This window comes from Acanthopagrus latus, chromosome 1, assembly GCF_904848185.1.
Source record: "Acanthopagrus latus isolate v.2019 chromosome 1, fAcaLat1.1, whole genome shotgun sequence".
Lineage (NCBI taxonomy): Eukaryota > Metazoa > Chordata > Actinopteri > Spariformes > Sparidae > Acanthopagrus > Acanthopagrus latus.
In genome coordinates this window covers 25,123,041-25,146,042 of record NC_051039.1, presented here as the reverse complement: position 1 = coordinate 25,146,042, position 23,002 = coordinate 25,123,041, and the positions used below count along the sequence as shown (strand labels likewise).

General features: G+C 40.6%; 2 protein-coding genes across 2 annotated transcripts in view; one reads left to right on the top strand and one right to left on the bottom strand.

The window, feature by feature from the left end:
• The first annotated feature begins 11,150 nt into the window (after positions 1-11,150).
• lrpap1 (low density lipoprotein receptor-related protein associated protein 1) lies at positions 11,151-20,477 on the top strand. The gene is made up of 8 exons (XM_037112021.1): positions 11,151-11,459; positions 12,215-12,359; positions 14,963-15,093; positions 15,783-15,903; positions 17,018-17,173; positions 18,129-18,211; positions 18,712-18,888; positions 19,374-20,477. Exons 1-8 carry the CDS (start codon positions 11,298-11,300, stop codon positions 19,440-19,442), a joined length of 1,044 nt encoding a protein of 347 aa, XP_036967916.1. The 5' UTR covers positions 11,151-11,297; the 3' UTR covers positions 19,443-20,477.
• LOC119026948 (protein Dok-7-like) overlaps positions 20,192-23,002 on the bottom strand; it is a 26,622-nt gene continuing 23,811 nt past the window's right edge. Inside the window, exon 12 of the mRNA XM_037111689.1 lies at positions 20,192-22,861. Coding sequence (XP_036967584.1) covers positions 22,626-22,861 — 236 coding nt within the window. The 3' untranslated portion in view covers positions 20,192-22,625. The remainder of the gene's footprint in view (positions 22,862-23,002) is intronic.

The window sequence follows — 23,002 nt, the reverse complement described above, 5'->3', positions numbered from 1 at the left end:
TCACCCTTGTTGTTTGTCCCTCTCACTTTCTGTCTCTTTGCAACATTATGCTCGGTGATGGCCCTGCTGCTTATGAATTAAAGATGGCACTCTCTCCTCACTCCAACTGTAGTCCACACGATCTTTGACATTTCCCACACACTTCATACAAGAACTCTCCCACACACAATCAAAACGCAATTCTCCAGACACCTTAGCATCTAAATGATCACTTCCTCTACCGCAATAGATGGGTAACTGAAATAGCATCTAATGTTCATTGAGACGACATCTATAAGAAATAAACTGAGAAATTCAATTGTATGAGCTTTTGAAAGAGCTGAGTTTTTGTTTTTTTCAACAGCAGTGCGCATATTTGCACAGTAGAGCAAATGAATGAGCTGAACGAATACTTCGAGCTAGTCTTTGAAATGAAATGGCGTGATAAGTTTTTCAATAAGATCTGTTTTCAGACCGAAGCTGCGCTGCAGCATGAAAATGGATTGGACTCCTTCCAGACAACACTCTATCTCTCTTCCTCGTCTTGCTCTTTAAACCTCCCTCAACTTTCCCTTCATCCTGTGCTTCTCAGAGACTTTTATCACATTCATCATGAGATTACAACTCAACAGCAACTCATAATGAATGTAGAGAGAGAGAAGAGAATGTTCTCTGTATGATCGCCATCCTCATCTCATGAAATGCTATCCCCACTTAATACTTGCAAGTATCTTGTTCTGTAGCTGCATGGCATAGGCTGCATGTTTTGCGTGGTAGTGAAAAGCTTCTTCTTTTTTTTTTTTTTTTCATTCCAAACCCACGTTGGAGCTCATAGTCTTTGGTTCTCGGTGACAGACTCCCCAGAGAAACATTCCACAGCTCCAATCCTTTGCTTATCTGGCACCGGGTGGCTCACCAGGACCTGGGGGGGGAGCTTTCATTCTTTATTCTCCTCTTTTTTGAATTCCAAGGGCAGGTGTATGGCACAGCACTGTTTACATACACATGCATTACTTGGGTAAATAGAGTGGTATGCCTCTGCACATGAGATCCGTGGTTTATCATAATACCTGAGGATTTTGCTGTCAGAAAAAATGTAAAAGGTAGCGCGTGTGCAGGTGGTAGCGCGTGTGCAGGTGGCACCGCGCTGGGATCACATCCCAACAGTTATTCAGAGTGGACGGCCCCATGTATGTTTTCTGCAAGCTCCATCATTTATCTGACAAAATGCCATTCCAATTCCAGAGATGTGGCTGATTTGAATTTTGGTCACGACATTAGACATTAAATCAATATTTTGATATTCTGCAAGGCTCCTGTGTGCAGAATATGTCATTAGAAAAACATCTCACAGGTGCCCCAAGCACTTGGAAGCAGGCTTAAGAGGAGCTTGTTCAATTATTCATTCATTATTGTTTTATTCATATTTGGCTTGGGCTTTTTTGTCCAGTTTATGTAAATTTTCAATGGCACTCTTTAAGTAGTTTGTGAAACTAACATTTATCCACCCACAATTCTGAAGCGCGAGATATCACAGGGAAATTATGCGAATCGTTACCTCCAGGCTACGAGTAATTATGAATTATTCAAACATGCTAAAAGGTTCCAGGTAAACCTCAGAAGGCCAATTTGTAATTGAAAATCGTGTTGAACCAATCACCCGTTTTATTACCTTCCACTGGCATACCAGTTTCATTTGGAAAAGAAAAAAAAGAAAGTATAAATTTGATTATCCCTGAATTTACAGTTACGACAATTACATCTTTCATGAAAGAGGAAGTTCACGCCTTCAGCAAAGTGAGTGTGAGCGGAGAAACCTTCAGGATGGAACAGCCAAAGTGATGTCTGGTGGGGACGACACAGTATAATAACACCTGTCTGACACGATCACTTATATTTTGAGTTGTTTTGATGGTTCACTAATGTCCTGGGTGGAGGATAATACCAGCTTCAACTAAAACAGACCTCTTCACATGAATATGGGATGAACATGATTTATTGAGGAAGTTTTGGTGCAGAGCCTGACTCCGTGGTGCAGAGAGCGAGCCTGCCCCAGTCATGAGTCTTGAGCTGGAAGGAGGAGCAAGTGTGACTGTGGGTGCAAACAAGACGAGGAAGAAGGACAGAAAAGGGATCTGAAGCAGAGAGAGGAGCAGCTAGACCAGAGTGAGAAATACAAATGAACCTGGGTCAGTCTCAGCAAACTCCCAAAACAACAACTTTTTCAGCACAGCGTCAAGACTCATCGTTGATTTGGTTGAACACATAGCACTTTCTCCAGCGATCACGTCTCCAGCACTTCAAACTGCCTTCACAGACATTCGGAGGATACACGGAACACAATGCGAGCATGTGATCCACCATTCAGTTTTCTCTCGCTGATCGCCTTGATGTTTAATGCTCACTCTCCGACAGCAGTATCAGCGTCACTGTGCATTTGTACATGTGACAGACCTACGCGCCATATCGACATTTCTACAGTGAGTGTCATATCATGTTCGTGTTGCAAATGTATGACCAAATTTTCATATCAGGGGGTGTTATGCAAAAAGGTTGCCAAGCAAGTGACTGCAGTTTGAGACTGGGTTTCAGCATCTGTGACACCACTGCATATTCTTGCAGAGGCCTTGGGACAATTTCGGGCAGTGTTTGCAGGAGCCGAAACAGGTGTCTAAAGCCAAAACGTGATCTTTTTCGAGCAAAACACAGTGTTGCCACAACTGAGTGTTCAGTTGACTTACACAAGAGCAGCATTTATCACACGGTTGTTCCAATTGTTGTACGGCTCAAGTAATTGGATTGCATTTGATTATTCATGATGGCCAACCTATGTTTATCTATATCGAAAACCAAACAATAAAAATGTAATACTAAATGTTGCAATAATAACATTGCTGTGTTGATCCACAGAAATCCCCTCCGTCTGCCTGCAACCCCCTCTGGTTTCAGGTCAACACAAGCAGCAGGGTCTGCAAGGTAACAAGAGAAACCAGATTTTTTGCTGTTGGGTCCGTGGAGCCAGCCCCGGGCCTCAGCTGGCCTTTTGAGAAAAAGATTTTTGTGGACAAAGATGCTCTTTTGGAGACACAGTCAGGCTGTGTTTGTCTCGTCCTGCTTGCTCTGTTGTGTCAGCTCCGAATACAGCCCTCTACCCACTGCAGTCAGGACATTTGGCCGTGGTCAGTGAGCATCTCGGCCTTTCGCTATGAGCAAAGTACACACGAGCGCGTGCGCACACACACACACACACACACACACACACACACAGCACAATGTTTATTTTTCTCTTCCAAAAATCAACTAAATTCTATTGAAGTTGTTGGTTAAATCATGAATGTCCCTCACTGCGATAACATCCTCTGTCAAGTTACACATTTCATTATGATGCATTTCAACAGATTTCTTAATGCATGAGTGAATTGGAGTCTCATATTGATATGAGAAGGAGCATCTACTTTGACAGAAACCTGGCAAAAGAGTTTATACATCATCCCCGACAGCAAACATGGCTGACAGCTGTCGTTGCTCTTTTGTTTTGCCACCCCAGTTGAGTCAAAAGGTAAATTTTAGCAGCAACATGCTGTGCACGTATGCACTGTTCTCAGTTCAGCAACTATATCATAATCCTTTGCTATGTTCTTGTTATATAGGGATCTTCTTGAAACTTTTCCTAGCCTACTTTCCAGCTCTTTACCGAGAATATCTTCCTCAGTAGAGTAAAAATACATCTATACACCTGCATAGTGTCAAGACTCATGTCAGAGTGTCAGACAGGCTGTTGGTGTTTTCCCCTCTGCTCTCCAAATGACAAGCTAAAGATGGTCCTGCTGCATCGAACAAGTTGCCCAGCCACGCCTTTCTTCTTTCCACTCTGCCATCATCCGTCTCCTCAGCTGATCTATGTTGTTCCCCTTCTTTCCTCTCTTCTCTGTACACAAAGCAATTTCCCCAGGGAATAAATCTGTAAGGGAAGGTTTGCTTTGAAAATTAACGTCTCTTATTGAATCAAATGAAGCATGGACTCAGGGAGGGAGGGAGGAAAAGGTCAGCAGACTGAGAACATTTAATGAATATTGAATCCACCACCGACAACACTCTCCACACACAAACACACACACACATACAAACACACACGCACACTTGCGGACCAGCAGATGTCTCTATCATAACCCCCCGTATCCTATTAGTATGTCTGTTAATATATAAGCACAAAAACTTGAAAAATATGAGGAAAGAAATGTGCTTGCACAAGTTTTCCACTGGGATTCTGCAGTTCAGGTTTTAACAGGTAATAAAAAAGCAGGATATTCACAGCTATTGTTGCGGTGCTGCAGAAAGTGGAGTTATTGATTTATTTTGAGACCATGAAAAGATTAGTTGCCTGTTTTGTTGTGGTTGTTCGTGTTTCTTTCTTTCGCCTGTACAGAATTATGATCTGTTTTAGCTGAATGCGTCATGTGAATCTGTTGTGGATATTTCTGTCTCGGTGAATGGAAATAATTATTTCTTAGTGTCTTTCTAGCTGCGACAGAGCTGGACTGGAGAGGGGGATTTATGAAATGTGTCGTGATACTGTTTTGTGTCTCTATCTTTTTACATTTCAGTGGGTCTTAAAGCTCCTATAACCAATGTTCTAATGGATCCTAAGACTACTTGTGATCAAAAGGGGACATTTACTATAGACTAATGAACACACAGATAGTTGTGTCATGACTCTGCTGTTCCTATCAGCTTTTCGGAGTGTTTTAGTTTCTTTCAGCTCGTTGCTTTGGTGGCCCAGATGTGTCTATAATGCAAAAAAGTCACTATGTAATGAGAGAAGTGAGTGTCAACAGAATTGAGCAACAAAAGATGTTAATATGGTGGACTATGAGCGATGAAAGAAAAATTAGCTATTAAAAGCAATAGAAAACCCCCTTCCACGTATGTTTCAGCACCTAAATGGCAGATGGACACAGCAAGCAGCTAATGAGACTGACATCTTCCTAAGGAGTTGGTAGAGACCAAAAAATAGAGCTGAAATCAAAGTGAATATCAGACATACATCGTTATGTGAATGCTAATGTTGGTTAGTACTCATTCACCTCGTACATGTGTATCACACATAAGACACACACAAGAAACTTGAACTGTCTGTGATCTCTGATGGGTCTGGCTATATTCTGTCAACAGAGAGAGCAACCTTAACCTCACATTGTCCTTGAAATGTTATAGAATAACCACGATGTCTGTAATTATCAGTAATGATCTCTGTGCACAGTAAGTATGACAGTGAGCAAAATACATTTCCCTGCCACAAAGGCATTAAGAGGAGGAGACATGACCAACAACAGGCCATACTTTGACATTTAAATAGCACAATGCAACAAAAGGCCAGGTCGACCTTGTAGCCAGTGATGTCCAGTTCCCTTCCCATGTTGTTCTTATTTACCTTGACTAAAACTTTACCGTGACCTTTCCTCAGCGTTTTCATCCGCCATTACCTGAAGTTTTCACTTTCTTATTCCATTATAAAGTTTGTGAGTGAAATCGACTTGAAGTTTACAACGACAAACATGAGATCAGTGTTATTCCCATGTAATCCATTTCTGTGTTTAAGCTGCCTCTCGCTGCTTCCATGTCAAAAAACGTGACATTTTCTTAGAGGGAAATAATGTTTATTGTAGTTCCGGAGGAGCAGCGTTTGTTTGCCAAGAAGATGTGGATGAATGAATAGATAAACACGGCAAATAAATTAACGTCAAACCATTTCAATGGCTGTCCAGCATCTGTCTGTCTGCACTCTGCTGTTGCTTTTGAAACTGTTGGTGTGCAGTCACTGAACACTGGATGGTAAACACAGTGGAGGACTAATCACAGTGCTCATCCAACTCAGTGAGCAAGGCTGCAGCTGTGTTGTTAATTAATTCATTAGAAGCAACAATTCCCTCGTGCAAAGCATGATGGGATGATAGGCGTCAGGTTCTGAAGTGTGAACAGTGAGTAATCAGACTAGATTGACTTTATTCTTACATAGAAAATGCTGGCAGGTCGGAATGTGGACCTGTGAGAGAAAATCAAAAAGGAGAAGTATAGCTACCATTAACGTGCCTGCTGCTGTGAGAGGACTGAATGATTTTCTTCGACTGCAGTGAAGCTGCGTGAGGCGGAAGGGCAGGTTACTGGCGGCGCTGCACATTATATTACACATACCATGACTGACACATCAGCGATATCCATTTTCCATTAAAAAAGTACAGCAGTTTCCATGCCAGTAAGTTTTAAAATGGAGTTCTTGGCTGAAAGACTGTTGTGGAGTCTGAGTCGCAAGCGTTTTTAAAAAAGCATTTGTAGTGCATCTTTAAAAATCCCATGATAATGATCCTGGTTGTGATAGCACATTGTGATGGCAGATATACACAGTCTGTAATCCTTCTTTTCTGTATATGTTATATTTACATTTCTTGAATGATGTTGACATTTCATATAAAGTCTCTCCATGAGTAAATATGGCAATTTATAGCGCTTCAAAAAATGACAACACCAAATCATTTGCCTGTTGGAAAGAAAAAAAAAAAGGAAAATCAATTTCAGGCTGACATTTCAGACAGGAAACTACATCAAAGATGTCATAAGTTAAAGGTCCCCTCTGCTGATAGACTGAAAAAAAAATGAAAAGTGCATTTTTCTAATGCTCAAAATGAGGACACGCAAATTTGAACACTGTGGACATCAAGGAAAACTCCCTCCTGTAAGTATGCAAAAATAGAAGCTCCTTCATTTTTAAACCAGGCTCTAAAATAAACACCTTTCAATCACTGGATATTCTATTATTGTAAATAATGCCTGGATACCAACTGCTGAGCTCACGACAAGCAGCTTGATATATTCATACTGAAAGGATCAGTAGGAGAAGCAGAGGGTGGTGGATGAAATAAGAAATATGAGAAAAACCTAAGAACAAAATGTACAAAAGATGTGGTCCAAATGTGTGTTCTGACTCACTATAATTAGGGATATATTATGGTCCCTCCCAGGAGAATCCTCAGCCCTTCTGAGCTGTGCAGATAAAGCAGAGCCAGTCATGACCACAACATGAAGAACATGAGCCCTGCTTGGAGAGGATGAGTCCATTCCAGTACCTGGACAGCTGGGGCACATTGAGTCCAATTGTGACTCATAGTGCAGCTCACTAGCTGCAGCAAATGTTAACCAACATGAGCTTCTTTTTTTTTTTTTGCTCTTTTCTTTTTTTCCTTCTGGGATTTCTTCATGTTTTTCAAAGGCCCAGGCTGGGCGGGTACACAGAGAGAGAGATAAAGGATTCAGGGAGACAGGCACTGAGTTTAACGTACCGTACATCTGCTTCTACAGTATCGTAAGATCATATGTTCTTTTCACTCTGCTAGAGTACGATTTTAGAAAGATTTTAGCCTGAATTTAACACGGACCAAATAAGTCGTATAGGTATAGATTGTCATTTATAGCGCATCCAAATTACATTTGTTCTGTAGTGGAAATGAATGTACATTTACACAAGCACTTACTTTAATTCACTACAAGGTACTTGAACTTTTTTGTTAGTATTTACATTTGTGCTGCTTTTTATCCTTCTGCGTCACTATGTTTCAAAACATATAAAAGCTCATGAAATACAATGCATTTCCATAGATTATACCAGCCACTCTAAAGTTTTTTGGCTTGTGAGCCCTTACAAAACTACACAAACAAATGTCAGTGAGTTTATCAAAGGGTCAGCCAAAGAGACATTTCCTCTGTGGACCTCTCAGACTGTTTGTTTCATACAACTATTCAAGACCAAATGATGTTTAATTAATCCAATATTCAAACAAAAAACAAAGTTTAAACAAAGCCTGTCGGCTTGATGCAAAGCGATAATTAAGGACAAATGTAATTAAAAATAAATAGCAAAGGAAACAAATTTTCATTTTTGCTTCATCAGTGAAAATAGATGCTTCTGTGTATCTGCTGTTGTTAAATATGCATTCATTTTAAACTTTTTTTGCTCTACCACCAAGCTGCTGCAAAATGTAAGCATACGTCCGTTTAAAAAACACGCACTTGAAACTATTCCCGGTACTGTTGAAAATACCATGAAATGAGTGTTGGAAGACTTTTATGATGACAAAAGTTTTATTAGTGAGAAGCTAATTTGAAACAAGTGAATGTCTGCTCCTGTTGTTCCCTGCAGTTAAACAAGCACAAGTAATAAGATGATCTAAGCCTGTTTATTGCATTCACTTAGTCTTAATGAGTGTGTTTGTTCATGGTCAGTGATTGAATACATCCTTTATTTCATTATGACCGTCTCTCCCTACCTAGCGCCCGCAGGACAGCACTACCTGCTGATGAAACACCTGCGATCTCAACCTCGTCGTTTCTCTTTCCTTCCTGCTTTCTTTCACTTTGTCTTTGCTCCATGTCTCACTGCGCTCATACTCAAACCTTACTCAGTTTCTCTTTATACACCTAATGGAAGCCAAAGGCAGACAAAATGATGCCATCATCAAACATGGTTTATGTAAGAGTCATGGCACTGTGGGCTATTTGCTCTGTCGCAACCTCCCACCGGTCTAATGTCGCTCTCTCTCCCTCTTGGCTTCCCACTCCGCAGACTGTCACATATTTGTGCAGGCTCACACCCAATCACAGCCAGACTAACATCAACACCCAAAACATTCTTCTATATCTGTAAGTGGTCCGGTTTAAAGTGCCTCAAATAACCCCGGGGACTTTAAAATATCCAAAGAGAGCTTGTAGGTAAAAGCTTCTCAAAACAAAACTGTGGGGTGTTAACAAAGTTTGACATTATTAGATAAAGGCCTACTGTATTGTAAACATTTAACAGTTCTGGAAGAAGTAATCAGGTATTTTATTTAGACATATAGCTTTAGCATAAACGAAATTGCTAGAGAATAATGACAACATCTGCATTTAGATGTGTGCCACATAAATCTCATCTTCGCTACGCTATTTTGTCTGCCACCAATTACAAAATCTCCCGGGAAAAACGAATGCTGACCGGCGATCCAGTCGGGCACCATCACCTGCTTTCACTGCTCCATCAGATCACAGTCCTAAATGAATGAATAATCATTGAATGAATGAATGAATAAACATTTTGTCCCGTGTTGTTGGTTGTAGCTACAAAGTAGAAAGTGTTCTTTTTGTCTTTGCGACAGCAGTGCCAACAATGATACCACTTGTAAGCCTTGGTAGCCCAGCTGGTAGAGCGTGTCCTCGTGTACGGATGCTGTTCATTCTAAATACAGTTGGGTAGTTCGTGACTTTCCCCTGTGGAAAAAGAAAAGTCTCAGCTTGAACATGTATCTGGCCTGTCATGGCTTTATTTGACAGGACAGCTTAAGAATGACAGGAAGCAGAATACAATGGAGGGGATGACATACAGCAAAGAGCCACAGATTGGATTCCGACTGATCCACTAATTCAGGATGACTGTTCAGAGTCAGAATGACTCAATATAACTGTCAGACCATGAAATATCTGTGTATCTGTTAGTAATGGAGTTTCAGTGTAGTAGAATTCTAATATAACAAGTTGGCAGAGATTTAAATGCTAACCCATCTCCTGGCCTCATGTATTTGTCTTTGATCAAGTTAACATACATTTCTGTCAGAGACAATAACTGCCACAGTGAGTATATGGAGCTCCAAGGTAAATGAACATAGCACTCATTTATAGAATATAAAACACCTGCATTGTTTGTGTTCTGTCCAAATTTCATAAAATCATAATTAATTAATCAGTTTAATCTAAATTAAAATGACTACTGCCTGGGAATGATTGATGGTTTTCAAACATATATATTTTACATTAAAATCCCTTCTTAAGTAACACTAAATAACTAACTGATTCTTAATAACGAGGCATTTTTGGGGCTTTGTGGTTTTGGTCTTTTGTTGAGTAGATGTAAATTGCTGCATGACACTCACCCACAAGTCCATTATTCATCCTCTCTCTTTCTCTCACTTCATTTTCGTTTAGTTTTGGCCGAATGATATTTTTTGGCATTAAAAGTACCAAAACAATACTGACTCCCTCGCAGAGTGCAATGTAATGTCTTTCTGTCTGGCTGTCTGTCTCGATTTTCCCTCTCCATCTCCCAGTTTAATATTGTTTAATGACTTCAGTTCAGTCATTGTTGTGTATTGGCATGAATGCTGTATGAATAAATTTTGTCAAAGCGACATTCAGCAGATCAATATTAGAATGCCGGCTCTCATTCAGTACCCTACAAAATTCAGTTAGCTTGGTTGGCATGAATATGTGATGAACAATACAATATCAATCGGCACTTTATAAAGTGTGTGTGTGTGTGTGTGTGTGTGTGTGTGTGTGTGTGTGTGTGTGTGTGTGTGTGTGTGTGTGCGCACTTTATGGATTATTATGCATTCTCCTATATGGGGTTGTGATGTAAGTGTTTTCACTGTGACTTCCTGTTCTTCTTCTTCTGATTTGATAAGATAGATATTTAGTAATATTAGCATGTTATATATCAGCTGACAGTATTGGAGACAGGCATTTTTACAACAATGCTCTGTCTTAAAAAATCTTTGTTTTCAATGTCAGTTGTCACTTTCAAACAGTTTGCATATATTGATGTGGTCTATACCATATGATTAAACATAACCAAATGAAAACATTTAGTTCAGCTTTGATGTTTTTTTGTACTTCCAATTGAGTGCATTAAACAATAAAAGAGAAGAAAAATAATGCAGGTAACAGGCTAACATGTATGCTGTAGCATGTAAAAGTAGCATGATAATAGTTAAAATAGTGATTAAATAGAATGATCAAACAAATAAGTCAAAAACATAACATGAAGTACAGTGTGTAGAACTAACTAAACATCTCTCAAACTTCCAAAGGAGAACTCTAGAAACTACCGTTCATCTTCTGCTGTATATAACCAGAGTACATTCATGTATGTGGCAGACAGCCCCTCCTCATCTTTGTACCATTATGGATGTGATCCGCATCCAGTCACAAAAACGCGTGGAGTCTTTCTATTTGCTTAGCCATCGTTGCCAGGCAACAACGCAGAGCGGCCATTTCAGGAAATGTAGTTAAAAAAGATCACATCCTCGTTACTAGCAACACGCGGATTGGGCCAAGAAACTACATATCCTATAATGCATACGTCAAGGAAGTGCCCGCCCACTTTAAGCACATGACTTGTGGTACTCAAGCGAGCCACAACAACAGAAATTTCCACAGTGTTGTCCAGCTAAATGTTAGCCTAGCCGGTATCTTTTCGGCGCTTTTTCCCTGTCGTTGGTTGTTAGTAGTTATTCAAAATGAAGCTTCAGTGCTTAGTCGTAGCTGTGTGCTTCAGCGTGGGTGTAATGGCCGGGAGATACTCCCGTGAAATGAACGAGCAGAAGCCGAGCAGCAGTGATGGACTGACTGTGGAGTTCAGGATAGCTAAGCTGAACCAGGTGTGGGAGAAAGCTAAAAGGGTACGTATGTTATATGAGACAAACTAATATGTACTGTTAACGTGAAGCAGTCGTAAATAGCTGTCTTTAGCACGACCACACACAGCTAATGGTCAGCGTCAAGTAGCGTTACAGTCCCAGCTTGGCCATTGCAGTTTACTTAGGAAAGTAACGTTACAGTCCGAATATTCAGTAGCAAATGAAGACAACTTAAACATTCATGGTGTGTCATGTAGTGCTGAATTTGCTCTGATGCAACAGCCTCTCACACAATATCTGATCAGTAACATGTCAAAATGAACTGCCCATCGACACTGAATAATCGGAATCTGCAAGGTAAGTAATTGCTAAACATATCAAAGGTATTTGAGAGGAAGTATGAAGTAGCAGAAAATGGAAATACTTAAGTAAAGTACGTGACATGTGTACTGAAGAACAGCATTTGAATAAAGTATACTTTGATTCATTCCATCGCTGGTTGTTCAAAATGTTGACACAAAGAGGTTCAGTTTAAGATTTGAATTGCAAACAAGTAACAGTCCCAAATATTGCTTTTCACTCTCCTTGATTTCTAATAATTGGTATATCAGTGCAAATGAGTATTTTCACTGCTATTATCCAGGAACTGAGATTTTCCACATTAATTTATTAAATAGACCTAAAATGAACAATTCTGAATTTGCAGCTACCATACAGTGTGTTTCCTCTGTCAGCCTTGTCCTGAAAACGTTCTCCTTAACTAATGTTACCTTGTCTCTTGTTTGTGCTTTTGACAGATGCAGCTGTCACCTGTGCGGCAGGCAGAGCTGCACAGTGACCTGAAGATCCAGGAGAAGGATGAGATGCTGTGGAAGAAGTTAAAGGTGGAGGGGCTGGATGAGAACGGGGAGAAGGAGGCCCAGCTGCGACGCAACTTCAATGGTGAGACTATCGATGCCTGCAGGTGCAGTGAGGGATAGGTTGTCTTTACTTTGTCCTGAATTCACGGTAGAGTTACTCTGCCCGAAATGGCAATGCTGGCAGTGAGAGTTGCTGATTTTTTTTTTTCTTCCCTAAAACCTTAGCATTACAGTCCCAACACCTTGTGTTTTGCACGTTGTATTCAGAGACTATGTGGCACCTTCCTGACAGGTTGAAAGTTAGTCCAGTGTAGATCCTGTCAGGTGTCAAACTTTATATGTTGCCACTGGTGTAAAGAAATCAGTTAGGACAGCAGGATGAGTTCAGATTTAATGAATCAATAGGATCTGTATTTTGTTGTTTTGGGGAGTTTATTTCTGTGTAATTAAATGTTATGTTAAATTTTCTTTTTTTTTGTTAAAGGGTGAATGATACACGAACCCATCAGGATCATGTACTAAATGCAAATGCACAGGAATACACTTCTGTGAATATGATAGTTTACATAACAAACTCTGCCCTTTGGTCAGTAGAATTAGAATAGCTAATGGGTTGCTTTCCACAGCATTGGCCAAGTCTCAGAGGAAATATGATTCCTCATCTCTATCAAGACTGTTGCCAATATCTCCATGAACCTGATTTTAAATGAAGACTGTAGCAGCCACACTAAAAAGCATGCAAAATTCATAATGTGCAGTGTTAGCATGCAGCTGTAGCATGTCAAAGAGAGGTACGAGTATGTATTAAATGCTGGCAAAGAAATATTTTTTATAATTATGGAACTTGTGGTCAGGAGAGGATTAAAACATCCCATGATTCTTTGCAGTCAGGGCTCATTGAGTAAACATTATGATGGGGCATGAAGCAGCTTATCAACAGCACTCAGCATCTACATATCTGTATCTCTATGTCTTTTTTCTTTGGCAATGTTTTGATACCATTGCCACCATAATAGGCGAGTCACTGCACAAGGACAAAAGGACAAACTACAACTACCCATTTTTAATGGAGAGGTATTTCTTCTCAAACAGCTGTCCACTGGCTGGGTTTTAGCAGTGTGTTGCATGGTCCACCTTTTTAGCCCAGACACAGGCAATTTGGTGCAGCACCACAGTCAGCATTCATTGCCACAAGTTGTGGGTTTTTTTGTTTTTTTTTTTTGTTTTTTTTAGCTCAGCTGTTTGTGTCTGGACACTAAGATGTTGAAAAGACAGTACTAGTATATTTTGACAGTCAAATGCTAAATTCTAACCAGTTTAAATCTGGAACTGGTGGATGAGTGTGCAGGGAGATGTTTGCCCCAGAGCCTGCAGTCAATGACACTCCTCTTTTCTCATACACCACAGTGGCAGAGTGATCTCCAACTGCAGGCAGAGTCATTCCCTGCTCCTTTTGTAGGCTAAATATAATTCTTCAAGGAGGACCTCAAGTTACCTTCTCCCCATTGTATCATGTTCTTGTGTCATTTTAATTGGGCTCAAAAATAATTTCTGTCTCTCTCCTTGTTTTTCTTTTCATAGCACCATCCCTTGACACTCTCAGTTTGATATGCCGAGAGACGAATCTTGACACCTTTCTTGTTGTTGCTCTTGGAGCTTGTTTTACTGTTTGTGTATTGTGGATCACCTGGGTCAAGAGCCTCAGCTAAACCCGTAAAATGTGTAGTATACGAGTCCTAAAGTGCTGCACAGATATTCCACAAGGTCTTGCATGGTGATTATGAGGATTTTAAACTTGCTTTCTGCATGTAGACGCTCCTAACGATGTATCAGTAGTTAATAACTGACACTGATGGTTCACCAGTATGCTGAGATAGTGCTGAAACAGCTGCTGCAATAACAGTTTTACAAGAGCAGAATAATGAGCCGCAAGCTTCTTCAGAGCTAAGTCCAGTTTTTTATTGTTACGCTGCAGCCTGAAATGTTGAGACATGAAATACTATTATATATCGTGTTCCTCAGTATATTTTGCACATGAAAATGTGAGTCACAGTAATGTCAAATGTGTGGTAACATAATAAATTATTTGCCCCAGGAAAAAACAAGTCTTTGGATGCATTTTAGATCATGTTTTGAATCTTTTGTCTTCATTAGTTTTCTTTGTATGTTCAGTATTGGGCTCTGTTAAGTGAGTGGATGGGAGGGTTAATAAGCATTTTCTCTTCCTCTCTCACTATCTCATCTTCAAGTTTTTCAGGTTAGGCGCAGCATGACAAAGACCACATGGATTTCACCTACCGTGTGCTACTTGTGTCGAGAAAAAAAGTGAAGTTAGTCTGCTTTGATAAGCTCTTGTCAAATTACCAGACTGTAAAATCTGTTTGTTGGCCCCTTCTGCTATTTTCAGTGGCTCATTCATTCTCTCATGTAGAGATACGAGTCCCTTTGCTGTTCCTTTTAAAAATGGCAGGTGACTTTAGAATTGATGAGTTGCTGTCGAAGGTTGTGGGTTCTCAGGGTCATTTTTGATGTGAAATGTTTTAGAGTCTCGTTTAAATGATGAATTTATCCGTGTCTTAGTCACTTTAGATTCTCTTGTGTATCAAACAGCTTCCTCTCATGAAAGCCCCAGTTCTTACTCCTTCCATGCTCATGTCAGGATCATTTGTTTGTTATGTTGTGCAGTGATCTTGGCCAAGTATGGAATGGATGGGAAAAGAGACACTCGACCACTCGAGAGCAACTACCTGAAGGATCACGATATCAAAGAGGGAGACATATTTGATGATCCCAGACTGGACAAACTCTGGAACAAGGTGTGAATATGTACAGAGAATGGACAAAGAAAAATACTGAAATACATTATTAGAACATATTTTTTATTTTACACCCTCTTTAATTTAGTGTTAAGGTTGAACTGTCTTGGTTCCCGGTTGCAGCTGATGGATGAAACTCTGCCACAGCTGAAAGGCACACACTTCAAATTGGCTAGAAAGAATTGTCACACAGTTTCACATAAAAGAGATCCGGTGCACTCAAGGTTTCACCAAAAAAGCTTTTTAGGTCACGGTTACAAGGTTCTTACTCAGCACTACCAGTAATCTTTCAAGGCAGTGATTGCACTCTTGTACCCAAAAGTTAGTTTTCGTTATTTTCAAAAGCTTATGCTTTGGCAACTTTGCTCTGAACCTTGACAGGAAGTATCCAGCAAGTTAGAGAAGGAGATAGAAATAAGTTTTAATCTGGCTCCGTCAAAGATCATGTCTAAAGCACCAGAGCAATAACTTTCTATTAAAACCAGAGTTAATAGATTATCAAATGTGTATATTACAGGTATTGCCATATGTGATGCTACTTAAACCTTCACATAAAATCTAGTCAGGGAATGGAACTGCAACATGTAGTGATCTTATCAAGAAAGCCACTGCCTTTCTCCTTCATCCAAATTATGGCTTAATGGTCTCCAGCTGCTCCTTTCTGTCTCTCATGACTCCCCTCTCGCCAGGCCAAGAGCTCAGGGAAGTTCTCCAATGAGGAGTTGCTGAGCCTGAAGAGGGAGTTCCAACATCACAAGGACAAGATTCATGAGTACAACATTCTCATGGACACCATCAGCAGGACGGAGGGTGAGTTGCATGAGATGCACCACATCTGCTTGGTGTCTTCAAGGCCACGTTTATAAGCCTTTAAACCCTGGTCTCCTCTCTACTGTTCACTACCACATTGTATGACTGGGCAAGGAAATGAATGCAAAGCAATAAACCTTCTAATCCTCTTCACCCTTATTTGGCTGTTAAAGTTCGGCTGTTGCTGAAGTCAGTCATCCAAAAATCAGTGTGAGGTGCTCTCTGTCTTTCTGTCCAGTCTTGTGGTCATGTACGTAAGTGGCAGGTATCAGACTGCACATGTTGCCACCCACCACTCAGTGCTCTTATCAATGCTTGTCACATCACATCAAGCTGTGAATCTTAAGCTGAGCTGACACACACCCAGCTGAGCTGTGTTTTCAGATCAACTCGGGGAGGACAGCCACGTCTGCCTCGGACGTGACTGACACTCTGCAGCTGTTTCCTGCCAGAACTTTCCGTTTGCGCTCCACAGAGCTACATCTCTACCGAGCGAGCCTGGGGTGTTTTTCTGCTTGTCTGATGCATTTAAATATTGAGCCAATCACATGTTGCCTTAAGGGGACACTCCATACACCCCCACAATACCACCACCTCCTTCCGTGCAAGCTTTTACTGCCCATCAAGGTTCCCTAGTCTTCCTTTTATCCTGGTGTTGCCTTTTTACTTTCAATCCAAATGTCAGCCATTATCACTGAGTCCATGAGGCGTTGTCCAGCTGGCCTTTGTCTGCACTTTACCTCCTAACCTTTTTCTATGGTGAGGCAGGCAGGTATTTCATAAGCACACTTATTGTATTAAACAGTAGGCCATAAGGCTACTGAATGTTCTCATGAAAAACTAAATGTAATGAATGAGGCAAAAGCCAGTACTATCATAAAAGTTTCACAGGCTATTTTTTAGCTACTACTAAACTGTGGTTTTCCTTCTCCTTATATTGCTTTTTTCCCTCTTTATTTTGTGCTCCCTTTCTTCTCTCTACTCCTTGTGGCTTCTTGTTTCATCCCTCTTTGATTTCCTCTCACTCGCATCTGAACCACCCACCCAACCCCATCAACTTTTGACTCCTAAACATCTCCTCGTCTTCTGTCCCTCTGTCCATTCACCTCAACAGAGATACACAAGAATGTGATTTCTCCCATGGAGGGCGACACCAAAGAGCATGTGTTGCACCAGAAGCACACGGACCTGAAGCATAAAATGAGAGACTTGAACCAGGGCTTCGAGCGCCTCCGAAAGCTCAGCCATGAGGGCTTCAGTGAAGACAGCGGTGAGAGAGAGAACACACACACACACACACACACACACACACACACACACACACACACACACACACACACACACACACACACACACACACACACAGCAAGTCTCTTTCTACATTTCAGTCTCACTCCACATTTATCTCATCAGCTTAATCAGTGGGATTTGTAATCATAATAACACACTCACTCTGTCGCATCACAGTTAGCAGGCATTGATATGCTAACAGCTTAACTCCAGTGTTTTGTGCTTTTAGTTTCAAACTGAGTATGTCTCTAAATTGAAAAAGAGAAAGTGCTAGAAAGGAGTTTTTTTAAAAGAAGCTCACATCGCCACATCCATCCACTGACGTAAACCAGCTCGTCCTTGTGCTATTTAACTCACCCAGTACTCTCTGGTTATCTAATTTTTAAATAGTTTACTGTCTTTTATCCATCGTACTCGGCTCTTTTTGCTGGAATGTACAGCAGAGTTTGTTGTTGGGTTTCAATTGTGTAGGTTTCAGCGGGAGTCTGTCAGGGAGTTTAGATGAAGGTGATGTTCCTGCTGCTGATTCACACTGGCTCCTTCCGCTCTCCTGATTTGCCTCCAGGATGTTTCTCTCTCAGCCACTTGTTTTTATCCCCCCCCTCACTTCCTGCCTCATCTTGCTCAAAACGTTTTAAATCTCCTCATCCCAGTTTTCTCCGCCAGGTTTTTCCTGTAAGTGCAGGTCTGTAGAAATCTATGACAGCACCTAAATCTGAGCTGGGAATTCCATCCCATTTAATATTGTGCGTGTTTACCAAACAATTGAGCAAGGAAAGCTAGTTGTTGTGGTTGTATCTTATAAAACATCTGCTGTGACTGCTCCTCTTTTAAGCTCTGTCCCTCTTGAGTCTTCACGTATTGGATGCAGCTCCAAACTGACTACTGGGCCATTTATCTCTTCATCTTTCCCTCCCTTTCGATTATCCCTCCAGAGTTTCGGGAGCCCCGTGTGATTGAACTGTGGGAGGCTGCCAAGAGAGCCAACCTCAGTGAAGATGAGCTGGACTCTCTCAAGGTAGCTCTTAAATCATTATGACAGTGTTTGGGCACTTCTGCTCTATTTCTAGACAACACTTATTGTTCAGTTACTGCTGAACTCTTAGAAACTTTTTAATCAAGTGCTCTTTTGGGAACAGCTGTATTAATTCATATAAGGTCCTTGGTAGCTAAGTACTCCTTGTATATGGTAAGCCTTAAAGCCTAGAGCACACATAATGATAATCACAATTTATGCATTATACATTTCCTATGCAAGTATTCTCCTTTCCTATCTCTCATTGTGATCCTTTCACCTTTTGTCCCACGAGCAGAAATTCACAGCGAACAACTCAATTTAAACTTCAATTCTTGTTACAGATATCTGGCTTCAAAATAAGATGTATCAGTAGGGAAACATTCAGCAAGTCTCTTCTCTGTGATGCATATCAGCTGTCCCTGTGCAGTTGTGCATGTAATTGAAGGTGAACTGAACTTGCACCCCTCTGCACGCTTTCCCTCCTTCTCTTGTTCACTTAGGAGGAGCTGCGGCACTTTGAGACCAAGGTGGAGAAGCACAGCCACTACCAGGAGCAGCTGGAGCTTTCCCACCAGAAGCTGCAACATGTGGAGGCGTTGGGGGACAAAGAGCACATCAAGAAGACACAGGAGAAGTACCATACACTCGCTGAGAAGACCAGAGAGATAGGCTACAAGGTAAGGAAGGACGAAAAACAAAAAGGTTGTCTGTTTGCTTGTCCTCTATATTGTCCAACACTGTCCAATCGCTGACTTCTGCAGTAAAAAGTATTTATGTAACAAAAAGGCAAGAAATAAAACATTGCTATAGAGCTAAGAAGATATCCTGGAACAAACCAGCTCAGCACGGGCAACAATGCAGCTGATAATCTGTTATTTGATACACCAGTTAGTGTGTCTGATTTTTATTCATTTTTGGATGGAGATCATGATTTGTTAAGGTCTTAACTTGCATGGTGCCTGCATCTCCAGACAATTATATACAGTACAACAAACAATAACATTATGATATAAATTAAATCAGATCCAGATTCCTTTTCTGTAACATGAACATAACAGTAGATTGACTGAATTTCTATCAGCGCCACAGTAGAGCATGTTTAATTTGACATGTTTCTACCACCACAGAAACTGAAATACTGTCTTGTATTATTTGAATCCAGATGAAGAAACACATGCAGGACTTGTCCAACAAGATCTCTCGTCAAGGACTCGACCACAATGAGCTCTGATAGCCTTGGATCATCACGAAAGAAGAAAGAAAGAATGAACTCAAATAATTCCTTCCTCAACCACACACGACATTCCTCTATTCTCCTTCAACTACTGTACAAAAAAAAAATCAATGTTTTCTACTTTTCTAGTGTTATTAGTTGTTGATTTGTCTAAAAACAGCTGAATGAATGAATGAATGAATGAATTACAGGGTTGTTCGTACATATTCATATGTGAGATTTCTTATAAATCAGCTGGACTTTTTGTGATGAATAACTGATAGGATTATCAGTCACAGTACAGATGACATGAAGGTGGAATAGTTCATCAAGTATTCTGATACTCTATCGCAACATTTATTTGTAGAACTAATGGCAGGCAGGTGTAGAGGAAAAGTCGGAGAATGTGGCAGTACTCTTACAAAGCCAAATACTGTGTGGGTGGTTGGAGAGGGATGGAGCAGCAGTTGAGTCACTCTAAACCAGATGATGTAGTTAAGCTGCCGAGGGATGGTTCCAGTCTTGGGGAGCAGCCAACTGACTGCATGAATACTTCATCCAGTCAGAATATTGGCTCAGTGGCAGCCAAACAATTTGTCCAAACCCGTCAGTCTTTTGCAGTGCAAGTAATAAATGCTACATCAGATTGGCTGTTACTACTATAGTACATCATAATTTGATCGGCTGAAATATTGTCAAGTTACTGCTATTGCCTAATCAGCATTACATTAAGACTTCAGGATAAAAGCAACCCAGAAACATGAAAATGTAACAGCAATCTTTAATATTCAGTAAGATACGGGTGCCAACAACATACAAACAGTAATACTTTAAAAATATAGTTTCATATCATTCATACTGTCTTAGCATAAATAAAAGCAGTCAGTATTTACAAGTTGGGTAGAGGACGGCAGTCCCTGTAGTGACATTAGCAAGCTAGTCTCAGCTAAAAGTTTTTCTAACTCATTCTCAAGTTGTTTCTCTCTCGTCGTCTTCACCTCAGAAACACTGGTGGGGAGCCGCCACCATAAAAATAAATTAGTGTCAAATATTGGACAGTTTGTCTTGATGATATCAAGAGGGAGGTGAGAAATTGGAACACACACATACTGTGCTTTACCATTCATCAATTCCTGCCCTCTCACAGAGCAGAAGCAGAGACATTGATTACCGTGATGAATAATGTTACTGGCAAGCTGATTACTCAGTCATGTCCTGCTCGGGCCACATGGGCCTGGATTAATGTAATTTGCACCTGAGCTATAACTCTAAGCTGCTTATTTCAATCGAATGCATTTAAGCTCTGATGTGGAATGATAGCCAAGCAAGCTGGGACTCTTAACAGTTGATTGTAAGGTGTCAGTGCGATGAGAGGGGGCTCGATCTCATTATTTGATAATATTCTGCTTGAATGCTGCAATAAATCATTTCAATTTAAATAATGGCAGTCTGTGACCTCTTGGTAAGAAAAGTAACAATAAATAGAACCACACCCAGAGAGTCTGAGGAAGTAAAGCTTAATAAAACACAACTTGTTGCCAAGCAAAGCAAATCTTTGTCTCTGTAATATAAGTGGTAAACATTGTTTGGTGCCATTCATGCATAATTAAGGCAGTTTATCTGAATACTCAACAGTCTTCCTGAGAGAATCTTTGAAGAGGCAGATAGCTTTTCCTCCGACCTCAGCAGACATAAGTGCCATGCAGCCAAAAAAGTAACATTTCTCAGGTAAAAGTCATCAAGAAGAGACACAGGAAATCGCTAATTAAGTACAATTATGTGAGAAATTACAACAGAACACAAAACAAAACCAAGATGGCAGCTGCATAAGAGACTCTCCCAGACTTTTCCTATTTTCTTCTTAGTGGAATGGATTGTTGTTGGGAAACTGCTGTACACCGGGACAACTGTGGGTGTGTTTGAAGTACAGGAGTGATTGGTATGACCAACAACTGCAATGGAGCGCTTTAGCTTATTCAGAGAGATCCAGAGAGTCAGCAGTGAAAACTATTTTGAAGTGTCACGGAGTTGGGCGTAGCATTGTCAGATTGGTGGCCCTCGCCGCCTGCTCTCGAGCTGAGTCAGTCTGTCCTCCCTGCCCTGAACATGCTCCGCCCCCACTCTCTGAGCCGTTTCCATGGCAGTGATGTCGAGGTGGGCGTATCTGATGGAGCCCTCTTCTGGTCGGGAAATTGGTGGTAGAGGGGAAGAAAAGAGAAAACATCTCTGCTTTGCGCTCTTTCATTTAAAAATACTCACATGCAGGACAAACACGCAGTGATCTCTCAAATGACCCTGTATAAAATAAAGCATACATTTTTTTTAAATTACATTTTCCTCATTGGTGGTGCTGAATTGCACCACTAAACCATTCATTCCCTCTGACTGTAAATATGCATACAATTATCTCAAGATGTCCTCTTTAATTTGCCAACTCACAGCAGAGAATGTTAATACATTTAGATTGTTTGTAACCTGCTTTATGTCACAAGTCAGAAATGTGTGATTAAACTGATGAATGATGAATTAAGTTCTAACCTGCACAAAAAATCTAATTCATGTCTGTTTTACATAAATAAATTGGTTCTACCCAGTGCACTGATTTGTTCCTGCTTCATAACTAACGGCACAGAAAACATCCTTGTACACATTTTCAAATATAACTGATAAATACAGAGAGCTGGGAAAATAAGCAATGCTCTCACCAAACCTGTTTTGTAGTTATGCTAGTGTGTCATAATGGTAGCAGTGTTATCACTTTCTTTGGTTGTACATTTGTAATAATCAGTAGACATACCTATGAAATAGCTAAAAAATCAACCACCCTGCCAGTAAAAAGTAAACACATAACAAAACTGAATAGAGGACAGTTATCCCACATATCCCCACCTTCTCTAGAATTATATTTAAAGCTGTTGTTCGTAACAGACACCACACAAACCCTGTTATATTTTTATAAAAATCCAAAAATGTTTTTAAATTTTTCCCCTTCCTATTGTATACCGGTATGGTTTTGAATGTGCTGTATCAGAGTTAGAAATTCCAATAATCTGACAACACTACTGCATGCTAATAAGACATTGGGCCTTATTAGGGTGGTAGAGACACGGGATGCAAAAGCTGAAACTATTATTGCAAACCAGATAGGAAAGAAGAAAGCAGCAACGGGGGGGAAGACAAATAGAGATTTAAAATGGCCATCTAGGGCTCAGTGTTCTTACTGGGTCTGCAGAGCAGCAGAGTGTTATCTCTGACAGCACTGTATGAACTGCAGGCTGGAGCTGAGCCGGGCTCCTGCAGGTCCAGCTCTGTGTAGAGCAGCTCCTTGTTAGGTCTCGCTGGCAGGTGGCTGATGGGGATGTTAACATAATTAGGTGCGCTGTCACTTTGGAGCCTAGTGTCCAGGGATGCCGACGGATTGACAGACTGAAACATACCTGAGGGAGAAAAAGCAAGTTGTTAAACTGAGTTCAGATTTGATCTTGGACCAGCAGGATAATGTGTCAATACACAAACACCAACACAAATGGGTTATATCTGGAAAACATCACACATGACCATTCACTTCTCAATTATAC